Below are 16,288 nucleotides of genomic sequence, written 5' to 3'. Positions count from 1 at the left end.
CAAGTTAGGCTAAACACCTAAGCTTGGGGAGGTTTAAATCCTCCACCTTTGCATTCATATTTGAGTTTATTATTTTCATTTATTTTATTTTCTTGTTATTTGCATGTTTACGTCTTGTTTGCATTTATAACTGAAAACACAAAAAATAGTTAAACTTTCTTGTTATACACAAAAAACATTAGTCAAATTTCCTCGTTTTTATTTGTGTGAAGCTCTCTATGTATTTTCTTTGAAATTTCTTGGAGTTATTCACTTCTTGTGGCCTCGTGATGGGAATGGAAGGGAGGAGGACTCAGGTATAAGGCAAACAAGCGAGATGAGGTGTCATTTCTCATCTTCACTCTTGTTGTAATTCTATTCATAATCATATCATTATTTGCTTGGTTGCACTCTAGTTTCGCTCCCCACTTAGCTCGTTGTCATATAAATTTCATTCCCATGCTAGTGTCACTACTTGGTTTTGCTTCACAATCATTGGATGAGGTATGAAAACCAAACGCGATTGGATCCAATTCCAATCATTTTTACAACAAGAACAAGCATCTCTTGATGACTTTGGTGCCATATGTTTGTCTTAAGGTTTTAATCTTGGTAGTGCTCAACCACATGTCTCGATGAATTGATTTGATACCACTCATGATAGGAATTTTTTGATTGAACTAAAACCTAATGGTAGCTGAGACGCATGCCAAGCTGTAATGTTGTGAATCAATGTACGATATTGCTTTACGCGTGTCAAAATTTGAATCGATGTATGATATTGCTTTACGCGTGTCAACATAATGTTGCACACACTCTTGGGATGCTAGCAACTCCACTAGCCCCATGATTTTCGCAAATTTTATTAAAAAGGTCATCCATGACTCTTGCTTGGAAACTAGCATTGGAATCCAAATTATCAATTCAAAGTCTTGGGCATGGGCTAGCTACTATTAGATGGATTTTCTTGAAAGACAATGAGGGGATTGGGTGTTGGTCAGTTATTATTCTTGATGTGGAGGTCAATGATTTGCTCTAAGATTAATTCTCTTTTAACTTATACATGTGCTCCCTTAATTTTATCAAAGCATTCATTGCTTAAAATTCCTATTTCACTCTCAATAAGAAGAGAGGCATTGAAACAATGCATTGGCGATCTTAGTCAAACTCTTGACACTTTCTATGGGTTTAGAATTTATTTTGATTAATGAACTACACGTGGCTAGGACGCGTCATTACGTGCAACCATTCAAATATTTTACGATCTTGTTTGAAATTGCAAGGTTTTTGAAGATGGATTTAATATCGCTTCAGACGTGTGAGCTCTTCTACTCAAGTTTATTTCTCGCTATTTTTCTTTTATCACTTTGTCACTCGAGGGAGAGTAACAGCTAAGCTTGGGGATCTTGATAGCTCCAAATTTCGATGCTATTTACTATAGATTTTCCACCACCTATCTCTTGGTTTCATTGGGTTTTCATTGGATTTTCTTTTTCAACTAATGTTAATATCGCAATCCAGGCGAAACCTTGCTTTTGAATTATGTATTTCAGGAAACCACATTTATGGAGGATCCGAGGACATTTATGGGCTAATTGCAACGAAATAAAGACATTTCTTTTTGAGGCCAAATCCATCCTAGCGATCCAGGGGCTTTAGCGGGCATCCGTACGGGCGGAGGTTACCGTACCACCTGCCCCTACTGGGTGCCGCCGCCTTCCCCTTATCAAACCAAACCCTTTTCGTGAAGGACAGAAGATGAGAAACACAAAGCAACGGCCATCATTCACCCCAGAATAGAAGAGATCAGATCGGAAGAAGGAGAAGACCATCCTCGACTCCCTTGAAGATCAATCTCATCAAGATCACCACCTCATCCACTACATTCCACTTGTACTGAGAGAGAGATTCATACTTGTAAGATTAGGGATTGAAACCTCTATTCCATCTTGGTTTGTATTTGATTTGATCTTCAACTATTGTGGCTTGCTACGGTAATATCAAGATGAACTCCATTTACTTTGCTATGATATCATTATGTTATTCTCCTCTCATGTGTGACTAGATTTCATTGGCGTGGGAGATGTAGGGGATTGGTAAAATGTGATGTGCCAATTTTATTCCATCTATTTGTCAATTTATGATTAAGATGATTATATATGAGTATGAACGTTTATGTGCACCTAATGCTAATATCTAATTTAAGGGCCCAGATAGCATGATCTCAAGAACTCATAAACATGAACTTATGTGCTAGTGAATCGGCGACCCCTCAAGTCACACGACCGATATCAAAGAGGATCTAGCAATACTCGAAGAATCACAAGGAACCACCAAGCTTAAAGCTTTACTCCGGTTTAACCACATTGATAGATGCGTTGTCCATGGCATTGGTAACAGGCAAAAGGATTATTGGTGGAATATGAAATCTACCAAGAGGAGCCTTTCTCTCTTATGGGTTGCTTGCCTTCTCAGATATAAATAGGAAGAATCATGTTCACTTATCACTTTTGTTCCACCAGGCACACTCACTATCGCCATGAACTGAATCATCCCGCGCCTACCTTTTCATCTGCAGAAACCCGTTTATTTCTTATTAGCTATTTACTTTTATGCACTTTACTTTATTGCATTATTGTCGGGGGTGCTCCCCGGCAATGCCCACCATGAGGGGCTTAGGGTTGACGGAATCCTGCAGGCTAGCACGAGACATCGGTGATCGAACAGACGGGGAGAGAGATTTACCCAGGTTCGGGGCCCTCGATGAGGTAAAACCCTTACTTCCTGCTTGTCTGATCTTGATTATCGAAAAAGTATATCGGGTTACAATGGGGTAGCCAAAGGACTACGATGGATTCGCCGAGAGGCTAGGGATCTAAGCTCTGAGCGATGCGTGTAAGCTGTGATCCGGCAGATCCTCTCCTAGCCTTTATATACTAGGCCAGGTCCCGAGAGATCTGTCCGGATTCGACTAGAGTACAAAGAGTCATAGTCTAAAGTTTCCTTGTTTCGTCGTTATCTTCCTTATCCTTCAAGTATCTTCCTTCGTATGAGTCCTTTCCTTCAACATCGACACATAAGCCTTCTTCCGATATTCAACAATCTTGATGGGCCCCTGGTTGGGCCGGTGGAGGTTGCCCAATATAGGTTACCCGAAGGGTAATGCCCACATCAATTATCAACACTCAAAATCCTCTCAATTACACTCACCATTTTCCATTTCAATTCTTGCAGTCAATTCACCTAAGACTTGTGACACCTTGGGTGTGACAGAAACACCGCAGATAAACATCCTCCTACGCTCCTTGTTGGGATAAGATATAAAAACCGGAAATAATACTTCCACGGAAATATGCTTGAATAACCCTGTGTTCTTGCAGGCCATCAAAAGCGCGCGAACTTTGCAGATTTAAGGGATGGCGGAAAATACGCTTACAACACAAACAAGAAGATTCTTCGACTAACTGAGTGGACTTGAGAAGCCGGAGAATGCATTGTGAAGGTTTTTGAAATCCTTCAAGATTCTATCTGTCTCCGACTCGATTGGATTATACGAGAGAAGCCGGAGACAATGGGGCGGATCTTGGAGAACCCTAGGGCTACTTTTGTGGGTACGATTAATGTACCCCACAGTAGTGCCAGTTATCCAGCAAGACCGGGTGGCCCACAGATGATGGTGGTGGCATATATATGGCCCACCGGGTGGCCAAGTTGTTGTTTATTGAAGATGGAAGATATCCAGCCCAGGAACATGGAGCCGGATCCAACCCGACCTACGCAAGGAGTTGGATCCATGAAGGCCCATGAAGGAAGTTGGATCCATGACGACAAGTTAGAAATAGGTGGATCCTTAACGTGCACGACAATGCAATGTTCCGTAGTTATGTGACTTGTATCCGGGTAGGAATCTCCTTAGAAACCCTAGATTCAGGCGCCTATATAAGCAGGATCCTCGGAGTCCTCGAGGCACAACCACAACTCATTGTAACACACGTAAACACTCAGATAATTCCAGACAAGCAGCAGTAAGCCCTGCCCTCGTGCATCGTGACTCAAAGCTGGGTAAATCGCGTACCACCGTCCCTAGGGCTCTTCGCCCTTTGGCCCCATCTTCTTCCCCCTTCCATGAGGATACCTCCTCCAGGGTATTGTTGAATAGGAAATGACACCAGTGGTCATTAAATCATATGTTGACATTTCTTCGTGATTTCTATCTTTGGCTCGACCCAGGTGCGTGGGTGAATATATGAAAGGTATTTATTGCTTCCAATCACCAAATTTGTTTCCAAAAATAACCTCTTCAATTTATTTTTCCATCAACCTTTTAATTTCTATGATCCTTGTGAAACAAGCAGAGTATGTGCGTGCGAGTGCACGAAATTTCCAAAATTATATTACTACTTATGTAAAAACATAATAAAAACACAATGCAAAATGAACTCGTCACTAGTGTGGCAAATACGGTGTTGCTCGTAGGAAATTTAACTAATACCGATTCTCAAAGAACTATGAAATGGCACCACATAAATATCAGGACTTGAAGAGGAGAAAGAAAGCTAGCAGAGAGGATGAAGAAACTGATGATATGATAGGATAGGTGGCCTCCTTGGAGGAGGTTCACCAGGAGCAATTCTAACTTCAGGATGGAACATCTGGAGGATGAAGACAACCCTGACAGCTCGTGTGCTTACGGATTTTCACATGAAAATAAAACAGTATGTGTTGTTTCTCTCTAAATCACATTTGGAAAAGCAAAGGCAGAAAAATTGGTGCGAAAGTTAAAGTTTGACAAATGCTTGGTGCATGATGGTGGCCTTATTCTCATGTGGAAGAATGAGGTAAAATCATCACGAGAAGAGTGGATAAGAATTTATCGATGTGGTAGTGCAAGGTGATCAAGAATAGTGTTTCACCAGCTTTTATGGTGAGCTAAGCTAGGAAAATAAATAAAATTAGGGTAATATATCCGGGAGCTGCATAAAGATTTTAATACGCCATGAGTAATTACTAGTGACTTCAATGACTATCTATAGTCGTGGGAGAAGGTGGGAGGGGCGCTTTAGGCCTCTCGTTATATGAAAGCATTTCAAGTTTGCTTGAAAAGAGTGTGGTCTCGAAGATCTTGGGTATATTGGAGATATTTTTCACGTGGAGTAAATGAAAAATTAGATAGAGATTAGATCGGGCCGTTGGAAACACGAGCACGAACTATCTTTTTCATCTAAGTGAAGCCATTCAAGGAGGAATGACGAAGAGCGATCACGGGCCGGTTAGTGTTGACATAGAATACCTGGCCGAGGTACGTGCTACGAGTTAGCTAACGAAGTGATTCAAAGCAAGGTGGATTCAAGGAGAAACTATTGATATCATTGTAAAAAGATGCATGGCAAATAGCGTCAGCTAGGGGCTGGGTCCCACCCTCATGCAGAAAACGACGCACACACATGTAGCGTTGCATGAATGGGATCAACGGGAGTTGAAAGGCCCTAAGTGAAGAATTTACCAACAACATAAAGACCTCAAATCTTTGAGAAGAGGTCCTATTTTGGACGAGTCAATAGCTGAATAGAAAGAAATACCTCTAAAGATCGAACTCCTTCTAGAACAAGAATTGCATTGGCTTCAAAGAGGGAATGCAAATTGGCTGCGGCGTGGTGATAGTAACACCGTTTTTTTTCATGATTTTGGTAGTGAGAAGGAAGAAAAAGAACATAATCAAACATCTTATTGATGAACTATGGCACTTCATTACTTGGACGAATAATTTACCTATCCTGGTTGTTATCGACAAGTTATAAATATGACGATGTCTATTTTTAATAATAGGCCAAAGCCCAACGTTAAGCTAATAACACCAAAAACGCCGAAAGCCGAACCCAGCTTACAAGATAGCACTGCACACACTCACGTAAAAAATAGGCCTACCGAGGAGGCTAACACCGGAAGTGAGGAACCAGGACACTCAATGAGGAGACTAAGCCAAAGAGGATGAGTACTTGCTGAACGGGCAAAGTTGTCGGGTTGGAGCTCACCCTAGAGCTCGGGCGCACCAACAAGCGTCGCACACCATCGAGGCTACTATACAACCGTTAATATCGCCACTAGGAATCGAACGCCATAGGCTAGGAATCGAACGCCATAGGCCACGCACTACCACTGATAAGTACAAAAGTGTAGAACCCAATAGAGGAACACCGAGGCTTTGCCAAATCAAGCAGAATGAACATCCAGCACAAAAGCACCGCAGCTCCCCCACACACTATGAGCTCCAATGCGGCATCTTCAAGAAGATCACGACCCAAGATTTCCACCACAACCAGATCCGATGAACCGAGAGAAGCCACAACAATGCCATATTTGTACTTTGAGCTCGCAGGAGGGCGCTGGAATTCGAATTTCCCAGATTCCAACGTATAAACAGACTATCACACTTGTATACATGTATATAGCGGAAATCCATTTTTGATCTAGCCTTTCTCAATATCTTCCTCAGTACCTATTGAGCCTGTATAGGTGGACTGCAAATCATTATCTCCACTTGAGAAACAAGCATGACCCATTTTAGAAAGCAGCCAGACAATGGTCGGTCAGCGCTTGAAGAAACAGATAAGAACTCTCTAAAGAATGTCACCCCATTGACCAGGGCCAACGCGATCCCAGAATAGGCATTGCTCTTCTGTACGCCAAAATGTAACTACCACGAGACGATACGATCGACATGCCGCAAACAGCGGTCGGATCGTTCGCGTCCATACGCTAGATTTCCCTTGCCATGCATAGCCATGAGCATCTCCCTATAAATTGTGTTTCCATCCAAATCCCTCAGCAATAACGTAGCTCGCCGTCCAAGATGGCAAATAATTTCCTCCTCGGGGGCCTGGGAGCAATCCTCGTGGTCGCGGTGGTGGTCGGCGTGGTCGCCACCGTGACCCACTCCGGAAGTAAGGCCGGCGACAACTTCACCGTCCCTGAGGAGGCGACCCTTGCCACATCCGGCAAGTCGGTTCAGTCTCTGTGCGCTCCGACGCTGTACAAGGAGTCGTGCGAGAAGACGCTCACCTCGGCGTCCAATGGCACCGAGAACCCTAAGGAGGTGTTCTCGGCCATGGCCAAGACGGCGATGGAGTCGATCAAGTCCGCCGTGGAGCATTCACGCACCATCGGTGAGGCCAAGTCGAGCGACCCCCTGACCCAGGGCGCGCGCGAGGACTGCAAGGAGCTGCTCGAGGACTCGGTGGACGACCTCAAGGGCATGGTCGAGATGGCCGGCGGCGACATCAAGGTGCTCCTCAGCCGCTCCGACGACATTGAGCACTGGATCACCGGGGTGATGACCTTCATCGACACCTGCGCCGACGGCTTCGCGGACGAGAAGCTGAAGGCGGACATGCAGGGGATCCTGCGCAACGCCACCGAGCTGAGCAGCAACGCGCTGGCCATCACCAACAGCCTCGGCGCCATCTTCAAGAAGCTGGACCTGGACGTGTTCAAGAAGGATTCCTCCCGCCGCCGCCTCCTGTCCGAGAAGGAGGAGCAAGGTTACCCCGCGTGGATGAAGTCCCCGGAGCGGAAGCTGCTGGCGAGCGGTGGCCTGCCGGCCCCGAACGCGGTGGTGGCCAAGGACGGCAGCGGCAAGTTCAAGACGATCCAGGAGGCCGTGAACTCCATGCCCAAGGGCCACCCTGGGCGGTACGTGATCTACGTCAAGACCGGGCTGTACGACGAGATGGTGATGGTCCCCAAGGACAAGGTGAACATCTTCATGTACGGCGACGGTCCCAAGCAGAGCCGCGTGACTGGCCGGAAGAGCTTCGCCGACGGCGTCACCACCATGAAGACCGCCACCTTCTGTGCGTGCATGAGCCCTAGTTAGCTACTGTAGAGTTCAGCGCATGCATGCAGCCATTGAGGCCATTGAGGTACGTACGTACTGATATATTGGGTCTGTTGTTGCATGCAGCCATTGAGGCGGCCGGTTTCATCTGCAAGAACATGGGGTTCCACAACACGGCCGGCGCTGAGCGGCACCAGGCGGTGGCGCTCCGTGTGCAGGGCGACCTCGCGGCGTTCTACAACTGCCGGTTCGACGCGTTCCAGGACACGCTGTACGTGCACGCGCGGCGTCAGTTCTTCCGCAACTGCGTCATCTCCGGCACCATCGACTTCATCTTCGGCAACTCCGCCGCCATCTTCCAGAACTGCCTCATCATCACGCGGCGGCCCATGGACAACCAGCAGAACTCGGTGACGGCGCACGGGCGCACGGACCCCAACATGAAGTCCGGCCTGGTGATCCAGAACTGCCGCCTGGTGCCGGACCAGAAGCTCTTCCCGGACCGCTTCAAGATCCCCTCCTACCTGGGCCGCCCCTGGAAGGAGTTCTCGCGGCTGGTGATCATGGAGAGCACCATCGCCGACTTCATCAAGCCCGAGGGGTACATGCCCTGGAACGGCGACTTCGGGCTCAAGACGCTCTACTACGCCGAGTACGCCAACCGCGGGCCCGGCGCCGGCACCAGCAAGAGGGTCACCTGGCCGGGATTCCGCGTCATCGGCCGGAAGGAGGCCGAGCAGTTCACCGCCGGGCCGTTCGTCGACGGCGCCACGTGGCTCAAGTTCACCGGCACGCCCAACTACCTCGGATTCAAGGTCTAAGCTGCTATAACTGTCGTCCCCTGCAGGGTGTGTGTGTGTGCCGGACTTACTACGTGTAATCACCGATGCTCAGCTAACACTTTTGTTGTTCCGTTGCCACTGTAATTTTCTTTTCGTGTTTCTTTCTGGAGTTTTCGTTTCTTCTTTGATAAAATGATTCAGTGTATGTTGTGACCATTGATTAATCGATTGGAAAATGTATATATATCATTCAGATGCCCGTTTAAGTGTGCTGATAATTTAGCACTAGCACATCAAATTTCACCACAGTAAGTCATTTGTTTGCCGTTGATTCAAAGGGTGCGTGACAACTTGGAGACACAGGAACCGACCGGTACATACTCTTTCCCTGCATTCGCTCGTTGCCCCTGCTAGTCGCCAGAGCAAACTTCCAAGGCCAGCTCATTAACGCCACACCAAATTATCATGCGTGCTTGGCTAGCATTCAACCATTCCCTAATGCGTGACGACCAGCCGGACGCAGCACCCAAACTACAAACTGCAATGAACCCCAACGGAAAGCTAATCTCGGCCACCGATCCCAAACGATACGTGTCACTTCTCACGATGCACGTATGATCTCTCCTTGCCACCGTCTCACTCGCCTCCGCCCTCCTACAAAAAGGCCCTCGCTAGCCCCCACCCTTTGCATTGTGTGCTAGCTCATCACAGTCTTCTGTTGCCCTTCCATCACTTTTCTTAACTTGCAGTGTTCTCCAAAACCTCAACTCGTCTCAAGAGGATGGGCTCGATCCGGAGGCAGGAGTCCTTCGATGAGGACGACGATCTGTATGCCCACCGTGAAGTTGTTCTCGAGGCGCCCACCCTCAGCAGCAAGGAATTGGCGCGTGCAAGGGTATTATTATCTACATGCTCAACTTCAGTATCTACTTATATCTACTTATGGTAGTTGTTATAGATATTGTAGATCGGTACCGTTTCCAGGGATACCATGTGAAAAAAGAAAGTTCTTATAGATCGAACTTGTGTCGCCTTTCGCGCGCATTTTCAAATCGGGGTTTTCGCGCGCTTTATTTGTTTGAATTGTTATTTCTAATAAATTGGAAAAGAACTATCTGCTTTTTTTTGTGTGTTAAAATTCCAGTCTTAGATCTGTACAGCCGTAGTCATATGACAGCATACAAGTCATACTTTAGGCATGTTATAATTGACTTCATATATAGATTCCTGCTCTCTAGATCCTGTGTATTTTTACCGGTCAAATCCCAAGTACATCTGTGCTGCTTTGTTCTCCAATCCAGCGCTAATGCATATGGCGTGCTAACATATGTTTCAGGAAAATAGATCTGACAAAAAGTTGTGAGAGTACTAAGATCTTGAGATGCATATGCATATGGCTCAATAAAAATTCATGGGAACAAGATCCTAAATTAAGAATCCAACCGTAGTAAATTATTAATGGAGTATGAACTTGGATTTGTACTTATTACAACAAGACCAGATCAGCCCGTCTAGAGGAAGTTCCCAATATTTCAGGAAAATGCTTTTTTTAAATAGTAATGAAATATATGGTATACACTCATGGTAGCCAGAGGATCAATTTGAGTAGTTTGCTACTACCGTATTTTCCGCACTAGTGTGCTGATTAACCCGTCATGTTTCCTTGTGCAATTACCACAGTTTGACTCACTCGTTTCACACTTGCACTGCATGCAGGAGGAAGCTCTGTACGTGCTGAAAAACAATTCCCCTGAGGAGGCTTTCAAGATTTTCACAAAGGTAGTACTGCTTTGACACTAGCTTTTGCATCAAGTTATTTTAGGGAGTACTTTGTATGTTTCACAACAACAACACGGTACGGCCGTCAGTAACACATCTGCACTTATGTGCTTTGTATGTTGCAGGGTTTAAAGTACGAAGTTGAACCTCTGAATATGGGAGCGGGACAGGAGCAGGCCCAAACCCAGACTCCGAAGCCTCCAACTCCACCGGCAACCGGCAAGGAACAATTCCAGACCACCGTGCCTCCGCGTAGGAACTGATCGAGGAGAGCGGTTAGAATGCAGAATTTGCAGTACCGTGTTGTTGTAGCGTGGCCCGTTCTCGCTGGCCACAATGAACCATGAATAATTGTGTGTTTGCTTGTAAACAAAGAGGGGCCTCAGCCTCTCCCGTCTTGATATGAACCATCAAATGAACTGTCCGTTTAGTTTTCCAATTTTCGATCGTTCCTATCCATGGCAACAATATATAGAGACTCTGTGATTGTTGTTTTAGCCAAGGCAAAAGATTTGCCGTTTTCATTAATTGAGAAGGAATTTAGAGGTTTCGAACAAATGCCAAGGACGAAGTCTAGGACTTTGCTAGAGACCTACTCTCTCGGAATTGCATCACACACAAATTTAGCCCAAACTCTGCTCCACAGTCTACTCCCCTTTGATCTTTGTGATGATTGTCATTGCCGTTGAAGCATGATTATGGAAGACCCGAGCATTTCTCTCTTTCGATTTGCGAGACACGAGCATAAGCATGGATGCCATGGCCTTCAATATATTACCTTAGCCGGAAGCAATGTCATCCACCAATCTTTGAGGCAAACTTCATTTGCACAATATATATACAAGCTAACAAATCAATTTTTTTTTACGGTGGAACTAAAACTCACACTTAACTAGTAATGCATGGGAAATGTTTAGCGACCGAAACTTTAATAATCTTGGCATTACCTTACCAAAAGCGCTTGACGTTATATGTCGGGACGCTGGAAAGCGCTTCAGTTATGACAGCAGTGCACACATGAGACGCAGTCCTGCCGGAGCGTCATGCGTGCTGGACTTTTGTCTCGAGCCGCTGGAGACGAACGTTTGCAGCCGGTCGCCCTCCCATGCACACGAACACGAACACGATGCGTGTGCGCCTTGTGGCCGGACTACGTGGCCTAGGTTCCGGTGCGTGTGCTGCGTCACTGTGGCTTGTTTGGGCATTCGGTTCTTGGCTGCTTGCCAGTACTGCCTGCTTGCTGCCAAAATCCTCACAGCTGTGCAGCTCGTCCCGTTCTGTACACCGACACGAGACTTTCTTCAGCGTGGGTCGCATGGGCAGAGTCAACCGTTTGTTTCCTTTATAATTTTTTTTTTGCGTACATGGGCAGGGAGCCATGTTGGATAGGGCTGGTCTTAGCCGAAGACAATTACTGATGGCCTAGCCCAACCCAATACACGCACCCCATTTTATTTTCCGGCGCCACCAGCGGAAAGTCCAAATGTAGCCCAAGTTACATGGCTCTCTTTTTTCTGCAAAATTCGCATTCAACATTTTGAAGTTTCAAAAAATTCTGAAAAAATTCTTGATGTAGGCAATGTATTCTACTGCTGTGTAAAATCTTAGGATGAAATACATTATATTCGAGACTACAGAAAAATGACAAATCCTGATAAATTTTGGAGGTTTCAAAATCTCTACTATTCACTTATTTAGATCCATGGATTTGTCAATTTTGAACATCCTAAAATACTCAGTCTTTCGTGTTGTTTTTTTCTCACAGTGGTAGAGTAAAACATTATCTATTTCAAGAATTTTTGTTCATATTTTCCTGAATCTAAGAAATATCATTTTTTTTAAAGGCTACATATTTCAAACAGCACAAACTCCAAATATAGAGGGAACACAAAGTAGAAAGCACCCCTTACTCTTGTTGAAGGCGATGGTGGCGCTAGCGCTACTCGGACACGCCGCTCGGAGAATCAGCGGCTCCCTGGTCCAACGAACGCGGGCGGCGTTCACCACATCGGTGGCTACGGAGGAGCGGCGCTTGCTCACCACCACGGAGCACGCGAGACCATGGCCTCCCGAGTCCTGACCTGCAGACTCGTTTGCGCGAAATCGACGAGATGAAGGAGGAGTTGTACATGCTCCTGTCTCTGATTGAAAGGCATCCATCGGGATCTAGCAGCCCTCTCTTGCCCAGGCAGTTGCCCAGGCTTGGCGGCGGCGCATCTGCTTGCGTTCGTTACTTTGTATAGCGGTTTTGTGCGAAAAGCGGATATTTTAATCATGTTTTCCCAGGATTTGTACATGTTCTGCGTCCACCACTCGGTATCACCTACAAAGACAGACACCTCTCAAGACACCTCTCAAGTTTCTCTGTGTCCAGCCGTCCAGGTAAAGCATAGGCCGAATGACTCCCACTGGCGCGAGATGCGCCAACAAAGAAAGCAGATTGATCGTTATGAGATGATCATTCGCGGTACCACGCGTTCTAGCCTACCAGTGTTACTCTTCGTAGCGGTCCAGGACAAGGTGCCCCAAAGTATATTAGTATATCAGGGATGGAAGAAAAGGTGTGCGGCCTACTATCTGCTTTGCTTGCAAAATCAGGCAAAAGCCACAATTTGTACATCCTGTCTTTTAAAGGCTATTCGTCGTCCAAACCCTTTTTTATGCCAACTATGAGAAGAACCTAACACTCGAAGGTGCCCAAATTTTCCACACCATCTTGTTTATGCAAGTATGTGTTGCCTCAAAAAACTGAGCATTGTAGCCCGAGGTAGTAGCGTACTCGCGATTAGTAGTTAGGTTCCGAACAATGGAGTCATCATTATCCTCATTGAGTAGAAAATCTTCCAGCTCATTCAAAATAAGGAGGTATTCGTTTATGTAAGCCGCGGTCATGTTGATATACATCTTAATATTTGCGATCCAAGCATTATTATGCAAGGCTTGGTTGACACTCCATTTTTTCCTCATGGAGAGTTGAAAAATGAGGGGGGAATCTTCTTGGGCAACCTCCCACTAAGAGAAGGGGAGTCCCAAAAAGGCGCAATCTTTCTGTTTCCCACGGTGAAAGTGGTAGCAGTGTAGAAGAGACTCATAACAACCGAGTCACAAGGGTTCCCCAAACCAACCCAAAGCGTTTTGGGATCTCTTCATCCAAACCAAGGTCAGGGCAAGCAGAGAACACAACTAAACTTGTCAAGATGCAAAATTCCCAACTCTCCTAGGTGAGTTGGTCTACAAACCACCTCCCAATTAATCTTGCATTTGCCTCCAGTCTATAAAAAGGCCCTCTCAATTTTGTTCATGCTAGATAAGAACCCCGGTGGTATATTGAGAGGAGTGAGGTGGAAGATGGCTTGTGAGGTGAGAATGGATTTGACAAGTGCTCCACGACTGGCAGCATTGATATTCTTTCCATCTCTGTCACAAGTTTGTCAGCTATCTTGTCCTGGAGTGGTTAGAAGTCCACTCTTTTTAGTTGACGCACTGATAGGGAAAGACCCAAGTATTTCAAGGGAGAGGTGTCACAGATGACTGGCAATCCTCTAAGCACCTCCTCAAGATTAATATCATTGCATCTTATGAGCACCACCAAACTATTTTGGAAATTAGTCCCAAGACCGGTGACCTCCCCAAAGGCATTGAGGATGGAGGAGAGGTTGAGAATGTCTTATTTATTGGGGGCCACAAAAATAGCAGCTTCATCCACGTGTTAGAGTTGCATTTAGGCTCTAGCTGTACGTATTGTATGAGTCGTATTTTACACGTATTGTAACCTGATCATGCATATATAAAGTGAGACCGTGAGGGCTTAGACCCCACGAAACCCCAATAATATTCTCAAACTTGGTATCAGAGCCGCCTCTAGCTAACCCTAGCCCGCCGCGCAAACCCTATCCCGCCGCTGCTAGATCGCTCTTCCGCCGCCGCTAGCTCGCCCTAGCCGCCGCGATGTCTGGTTCCCTCCATCTCTCTGGGACCTCGGGCGCCATGGTTTCGTCTTCCTCTTCCTCCGTCTCGACCGACCTGAACAGCACCACGATACCGGTCCGACTCGACGACAACAACTTCAGCCTGTGGAGAGGCCTTGCGCTGCCCAATCTGGCAGGCGCGAACCTCCACCATCACCTCGACCAGTCCATGGTCGCCCCTGTGAAGACTGTGCAACAGGGTACCGGCGACAAGGCCATCGCCGTCACCAACCCGGAGTACATCAATGGTGGACTCAAGATCAGCGGGTTATGGGACTCCTCCTCGGATCCATGGTGGGGACATTGCCGTGCAGCTCATCAGCTGCAAGACGGCTGCAGAGGTGTGGGCATCCGTCCATTCCATGTTCAGCGCGCAGAGTCGGGCGAATATTCGCCACCTGCGTCGACAACTTCAGTCTCTCCGTAAGGAGGACATGACCGCCACCGCCTACATGCACAAGATGAAGGCGCTGAGAGATGCTGTGGCCGCCGCCAGGACAGTCGTTCGGGACGAGGATCTCATCGACTACATCGTCACCGGGCTCGGGTCCTCCTTCAGCACCGTTGTGGCCACCCTTAACTTCCGCACGGCTCCCATCTCCTATGCCGCCTTCTACGCCAGCGTTCTCCACTTCGAGGCCATGCAGTCGCAGCAAGTTTAGGTCGAGGGCTGGCCTTCCTCGGCCAAAGCTGCAGCTCACCCGGGTCCGAGCAATGGCGCGCGTCCTCGTGCCCCCGATCAGTACCAAGGAAGGGCGGTAACTATCAAGGAGGAGGCAACCGTGGTGGCTACGGTAACGGCGGTGGTCAAGGCCGTGGCAATGGAGGCTACGGCAACGCCGGGGGTTATGGAAACCCTTGCAACGACGGTGGTGGTGGTCGTGGCCGTGGTAACGGCAACCGCAACAACGGAGGAGGACGTGGAGGGAACGGGTGCAACGAGCGCCAGAACCGCCCCCAGTGCCAACTCTGCGGTATTTGGGGTCATGATGCATATGATTGCCGCAATCGCTTCAACCATGACTTCCAGCGCTCTGGCAACTCCGCCTCGACCAGCCTCAACGAGAACAACCCGTGGATCATGGACACGAGAGCCTCAGATCACTTCACAAGTGAGCTAGAACGCCTTCAGCTCGCCGAACGCTACACTGGCAAGGATCAGGTGAAAGTAGCAAATGGAACAGGTTTGCCCAGTCCCCATATTGGTCACTCTATATTACCCGGTTTATCTCTTCGTTTGCAAGATGTTCTCCATGTTTCAAATATTCGCAAGCACCTTCTTTCCGTCTATCGTCTTGTTTCTGATAACTATGTCTTTGTTGAATTTCACCGGGATTTTTTCTGTGTCAAGGACAAGGCCACGAGGAGGGTCATTCTTCTCGGTAGAAGTCAAGATGGACTCTAACCCGTACCGTTATGCAGAGCGTCTTCCTCCTCGTGTCGCGCATGTTCAAGTAGCAATGTCTCCCCCGCGCAATGGCATCAGTGTTTTGGTCATCCATCGAATAATGTAGTTCAATCTATTGTTAGAACAAATAATCTTTCGTGTTCTCAGTCAAACAATATATCTTTGGTTTGTGATGCGTGTCAACGCGCCAAAAGTCATCAATTACCATATACTGTGTCATCTCGTGTTTCTATTGCTCCCATTGAATTGGTTCATACTGATGTTTGGGGCACAACACGTACCTCCTCCGGTGGGTACAAGTACTATGTTAGTTTTGTGGATGACTATTCTCGTTTCTGCTGGATCTATCTTCTAAAACATAAGTCTGACGTTGAGCGGGTCTTTTATGCTTTTCAGGCTCATGTCGAGCGCCTCCTGAACGCTAAGATTAAAGCAGTTCAGTCTGATGGAGGTGGCGAGTATCAGCGCTTGTCTCGCTATTTTCAGCGCACGGGTGTGTCTCACCGTGTGTCATGTCCCCACACTTCCCACCAGAACG

At 47.0% G+C, this 16,288-nt stretch overlaps 1 protein-coding gene across 1 annotated transcript; it reads left to right on the top strand.

Annotated features, from left to right (window-relative positions):
- Positions 1–6,787: 6,787 nt before the first annotated feature.
- On the top strand, positions 6,788–8,854 carry LOC127335108 (pectinesterase/pectinesterase inhibitor). Its single transcript, XM_051361699.2, has 2 exons — positions 6,788–7,829; positions 7,940–8,854. The coding sequence occupies exons 1-2, from the start codon at positions 6,830–6,832 to the stop codon at positions 8,632–8,634; spliced, it is 1,695 nt and encodes a 564-aa protein (XP_051217659.1). The 5' UTR covers positions 6,788–6,829; the 3' UTR covers positions 8,635–8,854.
- Positions 8,855–16,288: the final 7,434 nt, after the last annotated feature.

This window comes from Lolium perenne, chromosome 2, assembly GCF_019359855.2.
Source record: "Lolium perenne isolate Kyuss_39 chromosome 2, Kyuss_2.0, whole genome shotgun sequence".
NCBI classification, from domain to species: domain Eukaryota; kingdom Viridiplantae; phylum Streptophyta; class Magnoliopsida; order Poales; family Poaceae; genus Lolium; species Lolium perenne.
Note: the sequence above shows the minus strand (reverse complement) of the source record. Positions and strands in the feature narration are given on the sequence as shown.

What these genes read in the sequence shown, in the direction of transcription:
- LOC127335108 (XM_051361699.2), top strand. Translation starts at nt 6,830, where the DNA reads ATGGCAAATAATTTCCTCCTCGGGGGCCTGGGAGCAATCCTCGTGGTC. An exon ending in CATGAAGACCGCCACCTTCT is followed by an intron (nt 7,830 to 7,939) that starts GTGCGTGCATGA and finishes TGTTGCATGCAG; the next exon opens with CCATTGAGGCGGCCGGTTTC.